The sequence below is a fragment of the Suricata suricatta genome, chromosome 4 (genome assembly GCF_006229205.1).
Source record: "Suricata suricatta isolate VVHF042 chromosome 4, meerkat_22Aug2017_6uvM2_HiC, whole genome shotgun sequence".
NCBI lineage: Eukaryota > Metazoa > Chordata > Mammalia > Carnivora > Herpestidae > Suricata > Suricata suricatta.
In genome coordinates, this window is record NC_043703.1 from 131,433,365 (window position 1) to 131,458,122 (window position 24,758).

Consider the following 24,758-nt stretch of genomic DNA (forward strand, 5'->3'; position numbering starts at 1 on the left):
TATTTTGAGGTTTTTCTTTTTATGAAAACATTTTTCTATGAAGACGAAAAAGGAGACACCTATCAAGTATCTACATGTAAATTTCCCAGAAGCTGTACTTCCTTAGAAATAGGTAGCCCAGATTACCTTGTACTTACTGTGCAAACATTGCTAACTTTTCCCCACTGAGGATAAGCTACCTCCCTTGCTTAGAAAGCTGGGCCCAACAATACACCCCGGTGCACATGACACGCTCTCAATAAACTCGCAATTCATCAAACATATACTTATTCAGTGCCTAGTAAACAAAAGTGCCTGACCTCAAGGAGCTTTCATTCGAGAGGAGCTTCCACTTCTATTTACTAGACAGAAGGTAAGAAAAATAAAGTGGCCAACTATTTGTTAGCAATGAATGCTGAATGACTAAATGCAGACTACAGTCTACCTCCCTACGGCTACTGAAATAATGATACTTCAAAACTACCAATACACTTGGAGTTTCAACACAGAGTTGGCTCAGGAGTTTCCTCTTGCTGTTTCCTGTTTCTTCAGTTTTGTTTACCAGTCAAAGCCTATTGTATAAACTTGGCCTGACCACAGATTAGGATTTCTTTCTGGCATTGTTACTGTAACTCTTAGGTAAACCCCACCATCATCCTGGATGAAATCATTTACCTCCGTATGCACTGAGGTCCCCATTCTGTAGCAGGGCTATTATTTACACTTCTAACCTGTGCCAGCAATGTGTTTTCTTTTCTTTTTTTTTTTTAATTTTTTAATGTTTTATTTATTTTTGATACAGAGAGAGACAGAGCATGAGGGGGGAAGGGGCAGAGAGAGAAGGAGACACAGAATCTGAAGCAGGCTCCGGGCTCTGAGCTAGCTGTCAGCACAGAGCCTGATGCGGGGCTAGAACCCATGAACGTGAGATCTGACCTGAGCCAAAGCTGGAGGCTTAACCGACTGAGCCACCCAGGCGCCCCGCCAGCAATGTGTTTTCAAGATAAATCGTTCTTTAAAACATACGTTAAACAAGACAGAATGCGTTTTTCTTCTTATAGTTTGCAGCTGAAAACATACACAATTAAAAGTGGTGATTCACAATGACTAAGATTTCCAAGGGTGTGTAATAACATTTGATTCTTAAAAATCTACTATATATTGATAGAAACGATGGCTCCTTAAATCAAATGACTGATCTTAGAATGCTTCCCCTAAAATATGAAAATTCCTGACATTTAACCCAGGGCAAAATATGTGTTAAAGACTAGCTAATACAAATTTACAGTTGAGCTGCCTTAAGCAAACACAAATTTAGTTGTTTAATTCAATTTTGAATATGATTAGACTGAATAAACCACTGATCTTCATTATAATAATTGTAGAGGAGAACAAGTGTGCAAAGACTCAATGACTACAGACGTGTGAATCACTTAAAATTAGTTCTGCAGAACCAAGTACCTACCGTTAATTCTCAGGTGACCAATTCTGATGACCAATGATGCCATTGTGACCATTTGAATAAATGTTTACTCTAAGACAAACATACCCCAAAAAAGTTTTTAAAGCTGCATTATATGAAACTGTCCTTTAATCTACTACCCAAACCTCTCTTCCCTCATCTGTACTCCAGATTCTACCCCTAGTGTCCTCCAGAGAATTCTGTGCATGTGATTCTCTTTCCTGGACCCTCTTCATGGTCATGTAAACTTTTTTCTCCTATTTAAAAATCTCTCTCTGGGATACCTGGGTGGCTCAGCTGGTTAAGCATCCAACTTCAGCTCAGGTCATGATCTCACGGTTCATGAGTTCGAGCCCTGCTTCGGGCTCTCGGTTGACAACTCAGAGCCTGGAGCCTGCTTCTGATTCTGTGCCTTCCCCCTTCTCTGCCCCTCCCCTGCTCGCTCTCAGGTGCATGCACGTTCTCTCTCTCTCTCTCTCTCTCTCTCAAATAAACATTAAAAACAAAACAAAAAAACCTCTGTTGCTCTTTTCCAGTCTACCCCTCAAAGCCAAGAGCTCGAGCTCTCTCATCTGACCTTTCCAGTCAGTTTTGTTGAGAGTGGCCAGTCCTCTCCGTCTGCAGTTCCTTGGTTCAGATGTAACCCTCACCACTATGTTAAAGATGACCAGTGACCTAGCTCCATGTTGCTAAATTCCCAGGCTATTTTTCATCAACATCTGACATAATCTCTTTCCCTCCTTGAAATACACTCATCTCTCAGCTTTTGTGATAAAGCACTCACCTTGCTGTCCTACTTTATTTGATAGGTAAACCCTGGATTTCCTCAAGCTTGATCCAAGGCCCTTTTATCTTATTGCCCCTCCTTAAAAAGCTTATCTGTGGTTTCAAACACAGTACCGTATGCTGATGCAGCTCAAATTCGTATCTCTAGTGCAAAACTTTCCCCTGAGCTTAAGACCAATATATTCGACATCATATTCAACACTTCTTTTTGGACAGAGCAAATGGGAGAATGACCTAACTTGCTTCTCTGACAGTTTCTTAGCTTGGCGAAGAGCACAGCAATCCACCTTGTGCTGGCCAGAAGTCTGGGACTCTGGCTTGACATCTCCCTTCCACCTCTCCATACAAGTCCATCACCTGCAAGTGGTGAACCGTTTCCAGGGCCACAACCCCAGGTCAAGCTACGGTCATCTTTCTTCTCTAAGAACTTCAAAATTGGTCTCCTTACATCCATTATTACTCCCCTTCCTCAAACCATTTCTAAAATATAGCCAGTGACCTTAAAGTACAAATTTGATCATGATATTTTCTTGTTTAAAATCCATTTGCCCTGTTCATCAGATAGGTAAACCCCCGGCCCTTGCCTACCACACCAGCCTCCCACAGCTCACCAGTCTCTTTATAAAAGCTACACTGCCTTTCTCTCAGCTTCTTCACTATGCCCAGCCCCTTCCAATCTCAGGATTCCCTTGACCTGGAAAGCCTCTACCACCTGGTCAATTCTTCTTCCTCCTCCAGAATTCATTCAAACCCACTTCCACAAAGAATCTTTCCTGACAGATCAACAGAGTCTGGTCCCCACCCCCAGTATAAATCCTCATAAGAGCTATTCTATTCTCCATCACAGCACTTGTCACACTAGGCAACTGTTTGGCATCTGTCTTCCTCACACTAGAATGCAATCTGTCTTCTTAACCTTTCTTTCTCTAGTACTGAACCGAGTGCTCTGCATATAGGAGACTGCCAGGCTCAAAAGAATGACAGCATAACCCAATTCTTAATCTATTATTTGTTTCAAAATACTCCATTTCAGAGTTAATTGTGAAATTCTTCAAAGGACTCAGATTCTTACTGAACTCAATGTAACTTCACACCTTCTATTTAGGTAAAGATTTAAGTAACTTTTTAAGTCATGACTAGAAAATATCTTGAGCTTCAAAAGCTGTTCACTTAGAGCAGGCTGGCATTGTAAATAGTATAAGCTCCGTGGACACTACGATTTCTGTCATAACCACTGCGCGGAAGCGGACATACACCCCACATGAACGAGTCTGGGTGGGCTCCAACGACATTTTCTGTACAAAAAACAGGCACCAGGTCAGATATGGCCTGCAGACTGGTGTGTGCTGGCCTTTGACGGAAATCGAGACTCAAACAAAGTTGATGCAAACCATAACAGAGACCATCATCTGAGTCAGTAGGTGAAAACTGGTTAAATGTACTGTTGCTTTGCTGTGACAGCACTACAGCACACAAGAGAGCTGCCGGGCTTGCCTCTGACAACCTGACACATGGACCCCAACTCTTTGGCGAGTTGCCCTTTTACGAATTACTCAAATAAAATATTCTAAAATACGGGAAACTACTGCAGAAAGGACATTAGCCACTCTGAATAAAAATTATGAATCCTGTAAATTACATATTATCTGCCTTGAGATAAAAATATTATTAAAAAATCATAATTCATGGTCTATGAGGCCTCCTATGTATAAAAATATGTATTAGTATATCAAAATTCAGTAAACAAAATGCTATGTATAAAACAACTGCACTGAACACAAAGAGGGAGAAAAATCTTGGAGCAGTACATAGCACTTTGAGCAAATTTCACTTTAATCCCCAAAGAACCTAGTATAGAACTATATACACGGTGCTCGATAAACTAAATTTTTCTGAACAATAAACAACAAACTCTAAAGGCCTCAAAAAAAATTGTAATTCACTTAAAATGTAGCAAATGAAAAGCAAACTGGCATTCATTCTGATGGGACAGTGATTTCTAAGCCCCAAAATAATGCTGATAGAACAGCACACACGTGAGACCGTTGATACCTATTCATTACTTATCCAACGTTAACAAAGTATGGTTCTTATTACTTTCTCTAGCCTGTCTCCCAAGTAAATGATGTAAAATCCTCAACCAAATAAACAACTTCAAAAGGGCAATGCATACTACCCACCCCCCAAAAATCTGTTCCATAATACAGTGTCAAGTAATAGAGTTTCACAGGTTAGTTTTCTGATGCTTTTCTAGGAGTACACTGCGTGGTATTTTCCCTTTAGTCCTTTTGTCTCCTTGGGGTTTTGCCCACCAGCCAACGTCCTTCCAAAAACAAAAATCACTGTAGTGGTAAAACAGAAAGCAAGTCTCGTGCTTTGTAGTGGAAGAGAATAGGATACACAAAGGAACCCAAATTTGGCTGAAACTGACCAAAATAACATATTTTGTTTTGATAGAATTAATATCATGACAAATATTTAAAAAGATTTCCATTACTTACTAAGTTGGGATATACACTTGTTTCAGTTTACTCTCAGCTTCTGCTGCCTTTAGCCGTTTCTAATTCAAAAGACAGATAAAATATTTTACATGCAATGCCTTATTATTGCCACTTTATTGTCTTAGAAAATTTACATGAAAATGAAATATTAAAACATCATTCAAAAATTGCCATTTTAAGAAGGGGCTTTCCCTTCATGTGCACATTCTTAAAATTGTAATAATGTGTCAGACAAGTGACTAGATTCTGGGGTACAGAGTGAATATTAATAATATTTCAGACATAGGTTTTAAAAATAAAGCCATAAACAAGTCCAGTTTCCACTGCTCCCTGAGTGAATAAACAGGACACACAGTGACCATTTTTACTTTTCAAATTTAGTTTCTACTTTCTTTATAGCCCTTCTGGGAGAAACACACACACTCTTTGCTTTAAAATAAAAAATTTTTTTAAAATGAATATAAACAAGGAAGGAAAAAAAAATTGTAGCTATCCAAAGAAAACCAGAATATAAGACATTCATCCATTTTCTCAATGAGGAGAAAACAAAAACATTTAAAGAGACAACTTAAAACTTTGAGACAGTGGAGATTTTTGGAAATAATTTTATTCAAAACTTGATTTATTTCAACCTCCCATGGTGCCATCATCTCCACCATCTTTAGGGGCCTTTTTTGGCCTTGAAACATGCAAATTTCCAGAGTACACAGTCTTCACCTCTACCTATACTGTTTGAAATAAACACAAGCCATGGGTATCTCTTCACTATTCATGACCTTGACAACTCACTACCATCATTTAATAGCCAACACTTGTCACTGTGTGATCACATAACTTAGGGAAAGTAATGTCTGTGTTAAATTTATTTGCTCCTTTCTTTACCAGCTTTAACCTGTGCCGAGAAGAATATAAAAACAAGTAAACTGATGAAGTCACTAAGGAAAATGTACCTTTCCTAAAAAGTAATAGTACTCAAAATAAATGAGAGAATTATCTCAACTTGGAACATTTAGGAAGGACTAAAAATTAAAAGATTCCCTGCTTTTAGAAATAATTTTGGAGAAAACTTTATGTATAATACCAGAGCATCAAACTAGTAAGACTAACAGTGAAGGTCAAAGACTTAGGAGATACATGTATGACACAAATGTCATCTAAGGAGGTTTCAGATGATCTTTTAAAATATCTCAAACTGTACAGTTGATGGCAGTGGTCTAAATTTCTAATATTTCATAAAATGACCTCACATCTTTAATCATTCCCATCAACTGTACTCAGAAAGATGAAGCGCCAGGCCACCTGCAAGGAAAATGCTACCTATCTAGTGGTATCGCTCTCTGTCATCTTTCCAAAATGTTTATCATAGTGACTTTGAAGTCAGAAAATACTAGGAGACTAAAATCTTAAAATAACATCTTAAGGATGTTAAAAACAGCATAGAAAAGAGAAAAAAAAATAACATCTTAAGGATATTAAAAATAGCATAGAAAAGAGAAAGCCAACAAATTTTAAATTAAGTGTATTGCTAAGAAATATTAAGATATAAAAACAGAAAGCTCATGTTGATGCAATAGTATTATTGGTAGCAATATGAAGAAAATTACCTGTTGCACATATCTGTCAGTAGTTTTCCACATGTAGTAATATTCAATGATGCTAGTCAATGATTTCCAAGGGAGCTGAAAAAATATTTAACATGATAATGAAAACAAGGTACTGTAGGAATGGCTTTCTTTTTAAAGTCACTTTTTTAAAATAATGAGGCAAATATCCACATGGAAGATTCACTCTAGGAGAAATGTTTGAGAAAACTGAAGTTAATTCTTAGCAACGTGTACCCCAAAGAAGTTATATTCAGTCGGAGACTCTAAAACAACACGGTCTATTTCTCAGCTCCCATTTTGTTAAAGATTATAAACTTTATGACTGACAGTATTTCAGGATCTATTCGGGGAAGTTATTCTCAGGCTATAGGTGGGATTGAAGTTGTACAATGTTTAGAAATGACATTTAAATAGATTTAGGCTGTTACTTCCAAAGACGCCAGCTACAACTGGGTGTCCTTTGGTCTCTGGCGTAACAGCTCTCATCTTTTCCAAAACTGCTTTATTTTGACCTCTTTTGTTGTAAATAAAATAAAAACCTAAATATCTGAAAGACTACGCAGCAGAGTGTACGTTGCATTTGAAAAACAGGAAGTTTACCCTTTACTATTCTCCGTAATTATTCAAAACTGGCCAAATGAGCTCCTAACTAAGGAGACCCATAACCAAAGAATATATTCAGTGCGTCTCTCTGTAAAGGGAAATCTGTCAGTCATTCCAGATGCAAATTGGAACAGATCAAACCTTCAAGCAAATGACTGTCAAGGGTCAGTTTTTAGCGGTTGCGTCAGATTTCACAGATGCATTCCTCAGCACTCTGACTTCTAGCTAGCTTGCCCTAATGGACTGTCGAGATTAGAGTCAAAACAGAACTTCCCAAACCCCACTGCAGCTAGAGGCTGCTTGAAATCCACGTGTACAACATCCACACCATTCTTTAGTCACCTACACATTTCACTCACCTGTTTGCTATGAAGAGAAAACAGATGGGAGTTTTGAGAAAGGAACTTATTTTAAGCTTAACTGGGTAGCAACTCCAACAGTTACAAATGTGGTCTCCTTAAAGGACCAGATCAGCACAGTCACCGGCATGTGCGTTGCAGCCAAAGCGAACAGTTTTCTACAACCCAACAAGCAATCTAATGGAGTTGAAAGTGTCTGAGGGATGAGGTAAGGAGCCCACCACAAGACCTCACAGGGCAAGACCTCAGAAGACAGTCACAGGCACAGTCCCCTAGGGCTTCAAGCAAGCTAAGACCTCTTCATCTGCTAACTATTCTTCTAAGAAACAAGCCCCTAGTATGCAATTACCTGGAAGCCTGAGAAAAGGAAACCAAGTGACTATGTATCCTGAGCTTCATCATCAACCAGATTCGATCTGCACCATCAAGTCCTAATCAGCTGTTGTCAGCACCACCACTCTCTTACCAAGGATAGTCCTGAAGGCACAAATTACATGTCCCACTGTGTCTACTCCTGTTGCGCCATCATTTCTCCCTCAACCCTCACGGCTCTACAGGAGTTAAGTGAGGAGGAAAAAAATCTGAATGTGGCAGATGGCTTTGCATGATATACTGGCACCAGGCAGAATTCAAAGGCTGCAGCACTGTGGTCACAAGCAGGAGTGGCTCTAAAGCACAATGAAGAAGGGAGATCCTATGGGAGGGCAGGACACTAGAGTCACTATCTGGTTTGCCAGTTTGAGTTGAAGGAAAGGTGGCCAGAGGTACTAATCCATACTCACTCACTGAGAGTCACAATGATCAGGGAGGGATTTGAAAGGAAGCAGATTAGAAGGTTGGTAACAATGATGCTTAGGAAAGAGGTTTGTGGGACAAGACATCTGTGGATGGGCCCAAGTGTGAGGATCTCTATGTGCCCATCCTTATCAAAGGCTCCACCTGGGGAGGAGGTTTTAATTAATATCAAGAGGGCAATATGATCTCCTCTAGGGCTATCAGCCAGCCTCTTTCCCTAGCCACAACAATGATTGCTCAAGGGACGCATAAACAAAAGGGACACAGAAGCAAGCAGACAGAGATTACACATGGGTACCCCACACAGATGTCCTCTTGCCAAATCTGATCTGATTACTCCAGGTGTCCAATCTGCAAGGAACAGAGTACAGGGGCTTCCAAAATGGTACCATTCCTGGTAATATGTCAGTTACATTAGACTCTCAAAATCCTAGAATAAACAGACAATTATTCTAAATATGATTTGCCTTTTCTGCCTGCAATGCATTGGCTAGCAATACCAACCACAAACTTATGAATGACTTACTCTCACAGAATGGCTTCTAACTGAGGGCTCAGAACCCTCAGGAATAAAGGTCTGGGTCATGCTACCAAGGTAAGAATTCTGGTCATCAAAGGTACTAAGGACAGAGCATTGGGGGAATTTGATTTTGAATGCCAGTAGAAAGGAAGACTAAAGAAACGATCTATATTTCCCTCCTTGTTTGTCATAATTATTTTCCTTCAGCAGCGGGAAGGAAATTCCTTTTTTTTTTTGAGAGAGAGAGAGAGAGAGAGAAAGTGAGAGAGCGTGAGTAGGGGAGAAGGGCAGAAGGAGAGGGGGGTGAGAGAGAGAGAGAGAGAGAGAGAGGGAGGGAGAATTCCAAGCAGGCCCCATGCTAAACTATGTCATCCCCACTTTAAAACTGAGAAGAAAAAAACCCAGATAACATGCAAAACCATACCGATTCCTGAGCTAATGTTATGAGACAATCAACTGAACTGGATTCCAAAGTCACTCAGTACTCAAAGACTAGACTCATAAGCGACTTTTACTTTGGCAAAGCACCAATAAATAAATAAAACAAAAACAAAGTAAGAAGAAAACAGCCAAAATTTACCAAATTATTAAAGGTCAGCAGTGAGCTAGGACAACTATTGAGCATCTAGGGGCGCTCCAGACACCAGGGGAATCCATCGGCATTTGCCACGGATCTCCATCAGGTGTTCATCAGAAAGAGCTGGGCCAGAGTAAGCCCCTGTTGGTGGTGAGGTGATCTGAATCTACACAAAGAAACGAAGAAGGGCAGAAATGGTAACATCTAAAATAATAAGTAACAATACGTAAATAAATATAGGGGAGAAAAAAATATTAAAAAAAAATCTCTTCAAAAAGATCACTGATTGTGTAAAGCAAAAGAAGTAATACTTCACTGTGGGATTTAGAACATAGGCAGAAGTATGTGTGACCAAAAACGCACAAGATTGAGAGGAATGGAGATGTACTGTCACATGGTTCTTCCTTTTTAAGTAAGCTCTAAACCCAGCATGGGGCTTGGGGATGAGCTCACGACCTAGAGATCAGGGGTCACACGTTTTGTGGCTGGAACCAGCCAGGCACCCCAATCACACGGTTCTTACAATCTACTTGATCTGAGAGGATTTGACTGAAGATGACTTTAAGATATTAAAAATGCAGACTGTAAACCACTAAACAAATAAAAGTTTAACTGATAAGCCACTAGTAGAAAAATTAAGGGGCGCCTATGTGGCTCAGTGGGTTAGGCATCTGACTCCAGCTCAGGTCATGATCTCACCATTCCTGGGTTGGGGCCCTGGGTTAGGGCCCTGTGCTCACAGCTCAGAGCCTGGAGCTTGCTTCGGATCCTGTGCCTCCCTCTCTCTCTCTCTGCACCTCCCCAAACTTTGCTCTGTCTCTCTCTCAAAAATAAACATTAAAATATAATAATTTTAAAAATTTTTAAAAAGGGACAAATGGAAAATTAATGGTAAGATGATTGGTTTAAACCAAAACTTTTCTTATTGATAATTACATTAAAGGTAAATGGTCTAAGCAATCCATGTAGTAAAGATGGTTAGACTGGTTTAAAAAAAAAAATCCAACTGTATTCAGTCTACAAAAAGTCCAGTCTGAACATAAATGAGATACAAATAAAGTAATGGAAACAAGATATACAATGTAATCAATAAAATACAGCTGACGCCACCATAAGGAATATTACCATGGATAAAGAGGCATGATGTAAAGATAAAAGAGTCAATTCATTACAAGAATGTAACCCTAAATCCTAAATGTATGTGCCTAATAAAAGAAATTCAACATAATTAAAGCAAAAATCTATTATAACTAAAAAGAAAAACATAAAAATTCACAATCATAGCTAGAGACTTTTTAATCCTGCTCTCCCAACAACAGAACAGGTAGACAGAAAACCGGTAAGGCTCCTGAAGACTTGACCACTATCAATAAATCTGACCTAAGTCGCACTTACAGAACATTCCACCAAATAGCAAAATATCTCTTCTCTTCAAGAGCACATGAAACTTTCACCATAATAAGACTATATACTGGATGAGAATCAATCACATCTCAAAAATGTAAAGTTTCATGTTTTTACAAAGTATGTTTTCTGATCAGAACATAATTAAACTAGACTTCAGTAACAAAAATATGTGAAGAAATGTAAATATGTGGAATTTACCTCTGAATAATCCATGAGTCAAAAAAGAAAATCAGAAAGAAAAATGGAAAAAGACTTTGAAGGGATGAAAACGAAAACACAACTTATCGAAGTGTGGAGAGCGGCCCTGTAGAGCGGGGGCACTTGAGAAGCCCTCCCACATTCCAGGTCCACATTAGACATAGGTAAGAATCTGAAGTCTGTGGAAGTTCAGATCACCTCCCATTTAACCCTTCAGTGAAGGGAACCTGCCCCTCAAAAACAGTCTTACATGGTCAGGACATACAACACATGACACTGAAGACGAAACAGAGGAGACTGATTGGTTTATTAGTCACAGATACTCACAGCCCAGAAGATGACACCATGTAGGGCCAGAGTCGCCGGGGCTGTGGAAGAGAGGTTTTGTGTAACCTGAGTGTGAGATGTGCCCTGGGTCTAAGAGAGTTCCCAGGGGAAGACGTCACTGGCCTGTGTGAGGAATTCTGAGGGCTGGCAGGGAAGTGAAATCCATCAGGTTGAAGGCTGAGGGGGTGCTAGAACTGGGCAGGTGGGGAGCCTTTCCTGCTGCGTGAAGGTATTTCTGGCAAAAGCAGTGGAACTCATAGTTAAGTTTTTGGGGCCCAGTGAGGCTCAAAGATGTTAAGGCAGTACATGAAATTTTAGGTCTTCCAATAAATACAGTGGTACGCTGAAGGTAAATAGAACAACAATCAAATCCAGCCCTGGACAACTACAGGTTACATTAATATATTAAAGGATCTGGTTAAAAAGGTAAGACAGCACATGTGATTAGATGGGGAATTTAAACAGAGAAAAAGCATAAAAAAGAACATATAAATGTTAGCAAAATATGCTTCATAATCGAAGAATTCCTTTAAGAAGTTTAGCAGTATACTGCACATGGCAGAGAAAAGAATTAGTGCAACGAGGGGGCCTGGGTGGCTCAGTTGGTTAAGTGCCCAACTTCGGCTCAGGTCATGATCTTATGGTTTGTGAGTTCGAGCTCTGTGTTAGGCTCTGTGCTGACAGCTCAGAGCCTGGAGCCTCCTTCAGATTCTGTGTCTCCCTCTCTCTCTCTCTGTCCCTCCCCTGCTCATGCTCAGTCCCTGAATAATAAAAACATTAAAAAAAAAAAAAAGAATAAGTGCACTGAAAAACAGATCAATATAAATTGTACAAGCTAATACACAAACAGTAAATCTTAGCTCTCAGAAATTCAGTAGAATAATTACAAAGAAAAATATACCCAGGCACACTGAAGTGATAAAACTGCTTAAAAAAAAAAAAAACTGAAAGTAAAGAGAAAACCTTGAGCACAAAGAATAAGAAACATTTATATCTGTAAGAATTTCTCATCAGAAACTATGTAAGCCAGATGGAGACACACCTTTAGAGTACTGAAAGAGGAAAAGAAAAAAAATGAAATCTATAAAGAATAACATTTTTGGGGCATGTGGTTGGCTCAGTCACTTAAGAATCTGACTTCAGCTCAGATCATGATCTCATGGTTCAATAGTTCGAGCCCCTTGTCGGGCTTTGTGCTGGACAGCTCAGATCCTGGAGCCTGCTTCACATTGTGTCTGCCCTTCTCCCTCTCACACTCAGTCTCTCTCTGTCTCTCTCTCTCTCACAAAAATAAACAAACAAAAAATAACATTTTTGTTAAAGAGGACAACAAGATAATTTTAAGACAAGGTAAAATCACTGTCAGCCAAGTACACTCTCAATAAATGATTACAAGGGAGCTTTCAACCTTAAAAAGTTACTAGGAAAAGACAAAGCACTTCAGCACAAAGCAAGCTTTAGAAAGGAAATGACAAACATAAAAGCAGAAGTTGATGAAACAAACAAAAAACCAATCAAGCAAAAAATTGGTTCTTTGCAAAGATCAAAAACACTGATTAAGTCCTTTCTGGACTAATAAGGAAAATCACCAGTATCGGGACTGTGAGGGGGCTTCACTGCAGATCCATCCCACAGATCTCTGAAGGATAATATGAGATTATGAACCACTTTATAACAATAACCACTGTATGACACTTTCTGACAGGGGATACCTGTCTTTGTAACTCACAGCAATGGACAAATGAAAATAGCCCTGGGAGGATCAGAGTCAAATAAGAAGCTATGGCAACACAGTGGTGCAAAAGATGAAGAAAAACCACAGAAAGGATCACTAGGCAGGAAGGCTTAGCTGAGGCACTGGAAATGGCTACGAACAAAGGAGGGCAAAGGCTATCAGTGTAAGTGGGCCAGTGTGGTCCCCAGTGGCCCGCTCTGCAGAGCAGCCTGGCAGTTACCACCAAGGACCTGGAGGACCTCAACAGCCTTCAGGACAGCTGCAGAGCCCCTGCCACATGGGCAGCAGAGGACTCTGCAGTACTTGTTGGCGTGGATGCCAGCAGCCTGCTCTGCAGAGGAAACTGATGGCTTCTGCCACTGAGGTAACCAACAGCCACTGCAACTACGGACCTCCTAGAGAGGGAGATGCTGCTGCACCCCTCCCAGAGGATGCCGCTGTGTCCCCACCCCAGGAACAAGGCTGCCAGCCCCAACCTCCAACTCTGTTCTGTGCACACCCAGGACCCCAGAACTCTGGCCGCTCCACATGCACCTGCACTCCACACCTTGATTCCATGGGGGTTCTGCGTGTGTTCACATCTCAGTCGCGGACACTGCAGGCCAGCCAGCACACCAAACCCCAGACTGCTGTCACTCTGTGAGCATACATGCTCCACTCCTGGTTCTGACCCAAGCTGATCCAAGCCTTGGGTACCACTGCCACACAAGGGTACCCTGAAGCCAGATCCAGTGCGAACAGGGATCCCTTCAGCAATGACACATCCCATGGGGGAGAGAGAGATCAGGAGGTCGCCAGCAGCCTTTGCCATCAAAGAGCCCAAAAGCCTTCACGGCCACTGCAGACACCCAGAGAATAGGCTGTTGAGGAGGCCTGCAATCTTAATTGACACTGACCTTGGCAGATGGAGCTGAACATACACTATGCTGATGGGCCTTCCCAAGAGCTGGAACCATCATATGCAAACTTCCAACACCCTTGTCCCCACCTCCCCACTAAAACCAGTCTGCAAAGTCTGGTAGAGATGACTGACCAATCAAATGCACAAACATCAACACAAGGCTATAAGGAATATGAAGTTAAGGAAACATGACATCACCAAAAAAAAAACACAGTTATTTTCCAGTAACTGACCCCAAAGGAATGGACAGCTATGATTTCCTGATAATGATTTCAAAATCATGGTTTTAAGGAAGCTCAGTGAGCTACAAGAAAATACAGATAGAACTGAAATCAGGAGATAGACTCCAATACCAGGAAAACAATACATGAGATAAGTTCAACAGAGAGAAATTAAAAAAAAAACCAAAAACACAAGTTCTAAAGCTGAAGAATATAATGAGTTCAATGAAAAATGCAATACATAACATCGATAATGGACATCTGTGAACTCAAAAACAGGGCATTAGAAATCACCCAGAGTAAAAAAAAAAAATGAACAATAAAGAGTGTAGCTAGTCAGCAGAAGGAAGGAAATAATAAAGGTCAAAGCAGAAGTAAATGAAGTATAAACTAGAGAAACAAAAGAAAAGAGCAATAAAACTAAAGAGTTCTTTTTTTTGAAAGATAAAACCAAACTGACAAATTTTAACTAGACTAAAACAAAAGAGAGAAGACTGAAATAAATAAAATCAGAAATGAAAATCAGAGGAGACGTTACAACTGATACCACAGAAATACGAAGGAACGTAAGCAACTGCTATTCACAATTTTACACCAACAAACTGGTTATCTGTAAAGGATAATTGCCATAGGAAGCTATCAACGGACTTTTCAAATAGAAATCTCCCCATTTCAAAGAGATTATAAGCTTAATTAAAGAGAGCAACTCCAGGGGCGCTTGGGTGGCTCAGTCGGCTGAGTGTCCAGCTTCAGCTCAGGTCATGATCTCACGGTTCGTGAGTTCGAGCCCCGTGTTTGGGCTCTGTGCTGACAGCTAGCTCAGAGCCTGGAGCCTGCTTCGGATTCTGTGTCTCCTTCTCTCTCTGACCCTCTCCTGCTCACGCTGTCTTTCTCTCTCTCTCTCTCTGTCTCTCTCAAAAATAAATAAAATATTAAAATAAATTTAAAAATAAGAGAGCAATTCCATAAATCCAAGGACAAAAGGAAGTACGTAAAAGTAGACAAGATTATCTAGTATTTAAAATACAAGATACTACATATCATTGAGAGGAGTCAATTACGGAAAAGCCATAAAGGAAATTTTCCATAGTGCTTGCTACAGGTTGTTTCCATAGCAAAGGCACACATCAAATTCAGGCTCAACAATTAGTAAGGTAATTAGAAAAATATAGAAGGTTGAAAGGAGAGCAACAAACCTAAAAAGCAGAGCTCAGAAATATTTTGTGCAAATGGTTAGAAAGGCTATCCATATTTTAAACTTGGAACTCAGAGCCTCCTGACCCTGGGTCTTAGAATTGCTTCCCAGGACAAATGTCAATTTCTCCCTCTGTAAGACCAGTTTTCATTCTATGTGGAGCAGATAAAAAATTACTAAGTCACAAGCTTGATAAATGAAAACTTTAAGGTTTACCATATTTCTAATAAAGATAAAATATACCCATGTCAACATTTTATGTGCAATTTTCTACTTACAAAGTCTTGACGTATGTCATTAAAGTCTTTGCCATATTTTTCCAGTGCCTCTTCAAATAAACTAGCTTCGGAAGCTGACCACTCTTCCATTTCATCTCTGCATAAAACAGGTCCTCCGAGTGGAACTAAGACACTAATTGCACTGCTTAAATCGTAGCCGTGCCTATACAACGTATCCATGGCATGAAACTAGAGAAAACAAACAAAACGGAGAAAAAGGATTAGCCAGGAATACAAACTTGCTAGATTATTTAAGACAGAAACACTAAAATGCATGATGTATTTAATTAACACTAATATGCTTAGGAGTTTATTTTCTAAGTAACAAAATTTAAAAAAATTTAAAAAACAGATTACCTATTTAAAATATCATTTATTGCTTTAAGCAAATGTTGATTTGTGCCTGATAAGATGTGTATTTAAAAAAATTCATTCATTTGTTATAGTAACCTAACCATGAAAATCCAGGGCCTCCAGGCATAGGTATTAACTGGGAAGCCAGTAAGCTTCGTCATCCTTTGGTTAGAAGTGCCAGAAGCACTTCGGCTATTAAACAGGGTTGTCACAGCCTTCCTTGACAAGGGAAAAACAGATTATGTATCAGAGAGAGAAAAGATGTTCTCGGGTTGGATTAAGACAATGATGTACTACGAAGAGAGTTACAGAAAACAACAGAATTGAGAATCAAGGTGACAAAACAAAACTACACATCCATGTTAAACAAAACGCACATCCATGTAAAAACAGTAACTTGGTCGAGATTTTCTAAGACCAAGAACAGATGACCAGGCCTGCCTGAATCAGCGAGGCTGGTGTAGGTTTCCTATATATTTCAAGAGAAAATGATATGAAGAGAAATTTGAATAGAGGACAGATAGTTTAGGATAATATACCCGTTTTTTTTTTTCTTTTTTCAAAAGTACCTTGGGTCTAGCTTACTTAAAAAACATTCTCGGGGCACCTGGTGGCTCAGTCGGTTAAGTCCCCGACTTTGGCTCAGGTCATGATCTCACGTTAGTGGGTTCGAGCCCCACATCGAGCTCTGTGCTTATAGCTCAGAGCCTGGAGTCTGCTTCTGATTCTGTGTCTCCTTCTCTCTCTCTGCCCCTCCCTCATGCTCTGCCTCTCTCTGACTCAAAAATAAATTAAAAAACAAAAACAAAAACATTCTTCCTCCCATCAGAGGCAGTTAATAAACTTAGGTTCCAAACGGTTAAGCTTTGAAAAACTAGTGATGGTATTTCTACTGGCGAGCAAGAGATTCATTCATAACATACACACCCATTTGTATATGTCGAAGGGAAACTGCAAACAGGGTGACTGGCTCTACTGTGTCTGGATAAGATGTAGGTGTGGCCCGGATTTCGTTGGCAGGGTGACCCAATCCTTACCAAGTGAGGACGAGTTCTATTTAAACTTTCTAACATAAGAAAGCCAACTCCTGCACCTTATACACAAAGTATCTACTAATATTAAAATGTTCATAAAGCAGGATAGCATCACATCCATATGACAACATGTCTCTTAAAATTTAGCTGGTGAGTTCCCTACTACTCATAAAAGAATAGAAGGTAAACTCAAATATCAACAAATAACTGTTAAAGAGAAAAAATTATTGGCTACAGTATCCATAAAAAGACATATTTACACTGTGAAACATTAAAACACTGAATAAGGGGGGTGTCTGGGTGGCTCAGTCGGTTAAGCATCCGACTTCAGCTCAGGTCATGATCTTGCGGCTTGTGGGTTTGAGCCCCGCATTGGGCTCTGTGTTGACAGCTCAGAGCCTGGAGCCTGCTTCAGATTCTGTTATCTCCCCCTTTCCCTGCCCCTCCCCCACTCATGCTCTGTTTCTGTCTCAATAATAAATTTTTTAAAAAGCATAAAAATACACTGAATAAGGGTAAAATATGAACTTGTTGACAGAACTAAAGGTGGGATTTAGGACATACTGACATGTTTAAGGTACAGTAACTAACTGCTTTAATAAGGATTAACATCTCTTAAATAAATCACTGGATTCCACAAAACAAAAGCATATAGGAATCTCTATCTATTCCTTAGTCACAATCACAGCAAGGACCACTGACCAGGTATTGTCTTTTGCTATATGTGCCACAATCATGGAATAACTTCAATTTTCAAGTGAATTTCTTCTCACCATTCCGCAACAAGGATTATAAAAATGTTAGAACTGATCTTTACTCTTTGCCTGTGCTCTGCAAACTTCACAATCAACTAAACTCCACTTTTCTAGCTAAACTTCTCACTTGACAGTTTAACTGTACAGTACACTGTTAAACAAGTTTACATCACCCCTGAAATTAGTTTCTTGATAACTGATCTATAAAAATGAAGGCAAAGTCCAAGAGTGTGTAGGGATCCTTTCAATTAATAATATATTACCATAAACAGTTATTTTTGAAACTAAATTTACAGTGGATAACAAAACTGAAGAAGATTAAATGGTATTCAAAATCAAGAAGTATACAAATTAACTTTGCTGCTGAGATTCCTCGGGAGGTGGTAGTTTTTATAATTAGCAGGTGTTCTGAAACCCAAAGTCACAAGACTAAATGAGCGTTTCTCAGATGGTATTACAGCAGCCCCTCAAAGGATGAAAGGATCTTTGGTTTTTCACTCATGTGAGGTGATGAAAAGGTTTCTTTTACAGGCACTTTTACAAACGATGATAGGCTATTATCTAATAGGGTTTCAAAGAACCAAAGTAGTATCACAGCCGTTATAAGTGATTATGACCCAAATCTGAAGTGAACAGATTGTTTTAATGGTTGTGTTCCTTAAGGAGTCTGTAACTGAATGCCGAAGTAAACACTGGCTTTCAGAAGACTAAGTCCTGCACTGTCACAAATTAAATGGAAAGAATGGGTCCAACTTACAGCCAACTGGAGGCAATGAAACCCCCAAAGTCCACTTTGAAACACAGCCCAGAGGAGAACGTTGTCATAATCAGTCTGTGTAGAAAATCTACACCCCATCAGATGTATGCACTGTGGAATTCCCAGGGAATAATTTTACTAAATTGATGACCAACCTCATAAAGGAAACCAGACGGCCACATTATGTGCTAGAGTCCATATTAACTTCATCTTTCTGACACATATAGGAGGCTCCTTCTCCTATGGACTTTAATAGAGTTCAAGATCACCCTTAAAAGCTATACGTAAAACACAGAATTTACCTTCTACTAACAGAAGAGACAACATCAGAAGACTCTCAGAAATAGGCTAACAAAAGACATAGGAAGGAGTCAGGTATATGGCTTACGGTTTATCAGTAAGATAATAAAAATTCCACGAGCTAGACATATAAGAGAATACAATGGGTGATTCCATTTATATGAACTTTGAGAAAAGTAACAATCAACGGTGAGAGAAGTCAGAATAATGATTACCTCAGAAGAAGGGGGGGCAATCAGACTGGGAAGAGGCATGAGGGAATCTTTTGGGATTCTGGTAATGTTCTTTATCTAGATCTGGGTGGTGATGACAGGAAAGTATACATATATACAAGTTTACAAACTATGCACCTAAGTGTACTGAATATACTTCACTGTGTGGATACCTCAATTTAAAGTAACACAAAGAATTTAAAGACTAAATGTAAAATAACAAACTCTTCCCTCCAGATAAATACAAAGATACCATGTTTTCAATAGAGATACAGATACACACAAGATCCATTCAAATCTAAATTTAAAAAACCATAAGAACTCAGCACAAGCTGTTCTCTCTGCCAAATAGTGGTGAAGGTGTTGTCACATTTCATCTCATTCATAACAGATGGAGATGACAAACAGAAGTATTTTCGGAGAAAGACTGACAATGAAATCTTGGCAGTGAAATTCTCATCCTTTGTTCATTAAGTAGAATCACACAATGGTAGACTGGATTATTATTCAGCAATATTCACACCCTCCCCTGGACCTCTATAGAAGAGGAGTCTTCCACTCTACTGACGTGGGCCCTGGCCACGTAACTTGACTGGTAGATAAGATGTTCAAGATACATGACATAACAGAGCCCCGACATGTGTTTGCATATTTAGATTTGCCCTCTTGAGCTTTTGTCACCAGGGATGAGATACACATGGAGCAGATCTGGACTCACACTGCAGCCTGCCACCTAAATTGGCCCAGTCTAGTTCAGCAGAATCCTAGACAATCTGCAAAGGAGTATATAAGAAATTAATGCTTATTGTTATAAGCCACTGAAATACTAGGCAGTGTAACAGATACTGTGTTTTCCCTTTTGAGAATAAAGAACTTACTCACTTCGTGCTAGATGTGCTGTGAGCAGGAGAGTCCTCAGCTGTCACCTTTGGAATGATCTCAAAATGAATCATCACCCAAGGCAATGCCCTTTCACTGGCACAGCCTTTATCCAATGATGCAGGAGCATACAGGCTCAGCCTGTCACCCAGATTTGGGACAACCATTCGAAGTGTCCCATGGAGTCGGCTGAGGCCTTCATTCATACTGTATCATAGCCTATTTTCTTCCTCTGTTCAATCCTGCCTCCATCCCTTCTCTTCCACAGGTTTTTTTTTTTTAAATATTTATTTATATTTGAGAGAGAGACAGAGCACGAACAGGGGAGGGGCAGAGGGAGAGGGAGACACAGCATCTGAAGCAGGCTCCAGGCTCTGAGCTATCAGCACAGAGCCCAAGGTGGGGCTCGAATTCACAAAACCTATGAGATCACGACCTGAGCCAAAGTCAGAGGTTTAGCTTAACCAACTGAGCCACCAGGCACCCCTACAGGCTTGTTTCCCCCTGCAGGTTATGATTCCTACTACATTTCCTATATACAAATCTCCGTCTTAGAGTCTGTTTCTCAGAAACCCAGCCTGTAACATGTGGCACTATTTTGACAACAGCTAACTGATACACATATATATTCAATCCTAACTATTGACTTGGTCAGAATTTTACAAAAACTTTATATGTGTACCTCCAACACAAATTATAGCATTCAGAACACTAAATCTGGGGCGCCTGGGTGGCTCAGTCGGTTAAGTGTCTGACTTCGGCTCACGTCATGATCTCACAGTTCATGGGTTCAAGGCCCGCATCCGGCTCTGTGCTGACAGCTCAGAGCCTGGAGCCTGCTTCAGACTCTGTCTCCCTCTCTCTCTGCCCCTTCCCTGCTTGCTCTCTGTCTCTCAAAATAAAATAATAAAAACATTAAAAAAATAAGAACACTAAATCTATTTAAAAATTAATGAGCATATGTTTTTTTTCCCCAAGCAGAAGGTGAATATAAACTCTCAGGAATAAACCATAAATCATGATCAAGGCAAAACATTTTATACATGCATTCTCAATTTTTGCTTCAATGCTTTCAAATTTAATGTATTCAAAAAAAAAATCCCTCATTCATCATCAAATTTGTTAAGACTTGGTTGTCATTCATTCAAATCAATCTCCAAGACACCCTGAGTCCTGTCCTTATGTGTACTCAGACCTTTTGATTATCAGAAGAAAGCTACAGGGGTCGCAGGCCACAGTAACTCCATGCCCTTACATGTCATTTGCACGCACAGAAGTAGGAATTCTTTCCCCCAGCTTTGATTCTAGACACAAACCAGACAAATACAGTAAAACCTTGGATTGCAACTAACTTGTTCAACGAATGTTCCACAAGACGAAGAAAGATTTCTAATAAGAAATCTTTAACTTGATAAACAAGTGTTGTCTTGCAAAATGAGTAGTATGTGATGCTAAACGTCACACGATCACAGATGAGCCAATGGTTCTTCTCTCTCTCTCCTGCGCTGTGGGATTGTGGATGATTGTTTCCCACGCTTGGATGCTTGGTCTCAGGCCACGGAGTTTGGCAGGAATCAGTAATTTTTCCGAACGTTGGAAGGTGCCCGTATCTGGCACTAGTGTGTTTTTTGTCCCTTCAAAGCACCTATGGACAGTCCCTTGTTTTTCCATACAGGAGTAAGCTCAGGAATGCTTTGCTTCATGCTAGGTCAGGCCACCTGCAGATACAGACCCTTTCCTCTGGAGCCTTATTTCCAGTTACACTGAATACAGTTTATGACAAGAGTTTATCAATACTGCACTGTAGTCAACATCCATTAGTGGTGAGTCATTCTACACGATAACTCCCTCTCTCTTGTCTCCCTCACACCAGCCATGAAGGTTTTCAAAGGTAAATACAGGTTAATTTATTTTTCTTTATGTTTTATATTTTCTTTATTACTTTGTAATGATTACAGTATTGTAATTATTTATATATATTTTTTGGGGGGGATTGTGAAATGAATCCTCCAAGTTTCCATTATTTCTTATAGGAAAATTCTCTTTGATATATAAGTGCTTTGGGTTACAAGCCTGTTTCTGGAACGAATTATGCCCACAAACCAAGGTTTTACTGCATAAAACAACTATGTGGGGACACTGAAGAATAACCAATGCAAGCAAGGGGACGCTGAAATAATTCAGTAAGAATATGTATGACATGTGAGCTTCCACACGGACTTAGCCTTTACCTTGGTGGCATTTTCTAGAGTGCTACAAGGCAGAACAGACAAAAACAGTAAGTTTCCTTTGTACTAGAGGCTGAGGTAAAAGTGGGTAAGACCCACAAAATGCTAGGGAGGATTATATTTCAGGCCCTAAAGGAAATCATAATATATTAAAAGAATTGGTGTATGTGTTCTCTGACCACAACCCCCAAGGCAACTGAGATAAATTTATGAACCTTATTTCCTTGGAAATTAACTGACAATTAAATGCAACATTATAAAGTAAACTAGGAAATACTTAGAACCAAATGATAATTAAAATACTACATATCAAACTCTACAACATACCGAGGCACATTTATAATCTTAAATATTGATGACAGAAGAGCAGACAAATAAAGTTGATGGGCTAAAAGTTTTTTAAAAAGCCTGAGAGGCTCAGTTAAGTGTCTCACTCTTAATTTTGGCTCAGGTCATGATCTCACAGTCAGGATGCCTAAACTCCACCTGAAGTTCCCACCTGGGCATGGGGCCTCCTTAAGCTTGCCTGCTTGCTTGCTTGCTTCCTTCCTTTCTTTCTGTCTCTCCCCTGCGCCCCTCAAAAAAGGAGAAAAAAAACCTGGAATAGAATATCAAAGTAAACCCTAAGAAAAGTAGGAGGAGGAAAATGAACAGAAAAAAACAATGTAAATAGAAAATATATAATCATAATAATTTTAAAAGAAGAAAACATACAATAAAAAAAATCAACTCAACCAAAATCTCATTTTTTAAAATTCTTTTTAATGTTTGTTTATGTATTATTGAAAGACAGAGCATATGTGGGGGAGGGTCAGAGAGAGTGGGTGACACAGAATCAGAAGCAGGCTCCAGGATCTGAGCTGTCAGCACAGAGCCTGACACGGAGTCCGAACTCACACACTGCGAGATCATGACCTGAGCCAAAATCAGACGCAACTGACTGAGCCACTCAGGCACCCCAGAAATCTCATTCTTTTAGAAAATAAAAAAGGGGGCGCCTTGGGTGGCTCAGTCGGTTAAGCGTCCAGCTTCAGCTCAGGTCATGATCTCACAGTTTGTGGGTTCAAGCCCTGCGTCAGGTTCTGTGCTGACAGCTCAGAGCCTGGAGCCTGCTTCAGATTCTGTGTCTCCCTCTCTCTCTGACCCTCCCCTGCTCACACTGTCTCTCTCAGTCTCTCAAAAATAAATAAAAAACATTAAAAAAAAAAGAAAATAAAAAAGAAAACTCTGGCAAAACTGTCAAGGAAAAAAAAGGGGGAAATGACACACATAAACGATAACAGAATAAAAAGCTACATATAACTGGAGACTTACCAAATAATTCTAATTAAAGAATACTCCAAAGACCCAGGGGCCCAGGAAAAACAGCACTGAGGTGTGCTCTGGGGACCTACTGCAGTTCCATCAAGTTCTATATTCTTGCACACATACATCTGCAATTTGTAGCGTTATGTCTGTACACCTTCTTCTTGTCAACAGATAAGAAGTAGGACAGACAGGTTTCATATTATTATTCCCATTGCTGATGAGGAAACTCAGGCATGGGGAGGTTACATAACTTGCAAAAGACTAAATGGATCATAAGCAATAGGTCCAAGGAGGAAAAAAACCCCACAGAATCATAAAACTATATCCACTTGTATACCCATGTTCATAGTATTATTCATATTAGCCAAAAGATAGAAGCAACTCAAGAGTCTGCTGAATAAACACAATGTGGTACATGCATATGATAAAATACTATGCGGCCTTAAAAAGGAAGGAAACAATGACACACAGTATAATATGGATGAAGCTGAAGACATTATGTATGCCAAGTGAAATAAGCAAGTCACAGAAGGGCAAATACCGTGTGGTTCCACTTAAATGACGTACCCAGAGTAGTCAGAAGTCAGAGCAACAGAAATTAGAATGGTGGTTGCTAGGGCTGGGGAAGAGGGAGTTACTATTTGACGAGGACAGTTTCAGCTGGGGAAGACGAAAACATCCTGGAGATGGATGCTGCTGACGACTGCACAGGAGTGTCCGTGCTTAACGCCAGGGAACAGTACACTTAAAAATGGCTAGAGTGGCAAATTTTACATTGTGTATACTTTACCACAGTTTCTAAACAAGTATACCCAATGCCAGAAACACTCTATAACTCCTGGTAGACTGTGTGTGTCCAGCTCTGGTGACATAATGACATTATTATTCCAATATATATCACTCTTAGTGATGAGATTCAGTAAAAGAACTATTAACAAGCTAAATAACATTTTAATAGAAATAATATACTCCAATGACCTATTTCATTAACATATCACAGAATAACCTGCCTTAGACAATCGATTAGACAAGATTTGACAAAAGATCAAGAGTTAATTGGGTGGTGGGGGCACCTGGGTGGCTCAGTCGAGTAAGTGTCCAACTCTTGGTTTTGGCTCAGGTCATGATCTCACTGTTGGTGGGTTCGAGCCCAGCATCGGGCTCTGCACTGACAGTGCAGGGCTTGCTCAGGATTCTCTCTCTTCCTCCCTCCTTCTGCCCCTCCCCCACTCATTCCTGATCAATCTCTCTCTCTCTCTTTCTTCCAAAATAAATAAATAAATTTGGGGAGCCTGGGTGGCTCAGTTGGTTAAGCGTCTGACTTTCACTCAGGTCATGATTTTGCAGTCAGTGAGTTCAAGTTTCAGGTTGGGCTCTGTGCTGACAGTTCGGAGCCTTTTCAGATTCTGTGTCTCTCTCTTTCTCTGTCCCTCCCCTGCTTACACTCTGTCTCTATCTCTCAAAAATAAACAAACATTAATAA

The 24,758-nt window shown here is 39.9% G+C and overlaps 1 protein-coding gene across 1 annotated transcript in view; it reads right to left on the minus strand.

Annotated features, from left to right (window-relative positions):
* Nucleotides 1–24,758, minus strand: part of MTA3 (metastasis associated 1 family member 3) — a 218,107-nt gene that overhangs the window by 35,840 nt on the left and 157,509 nt on the right. Inside the window, exons 10-12 of the mRNA XM_029938546.1 lie at nucleotides 15,449–15,637; nucleotides 6,333–6,407; nucleotides 4,729–4,787 (exon numbers count right to left, since the gene is read on the minus strand). Coding sequence (XP_029794406.1) covers nucleotides 4,729–4,787; nucleotides 6,333–6,407; nucleotides 15,449–15,637 — 323 coding nt within the window. The remainder of the gene's footprint in view (nucleotides 1–4,728; nucleotides 4,788–6,332; nucleotides 6,408–15,448; nucleotides 15,638–24,758) is intronic.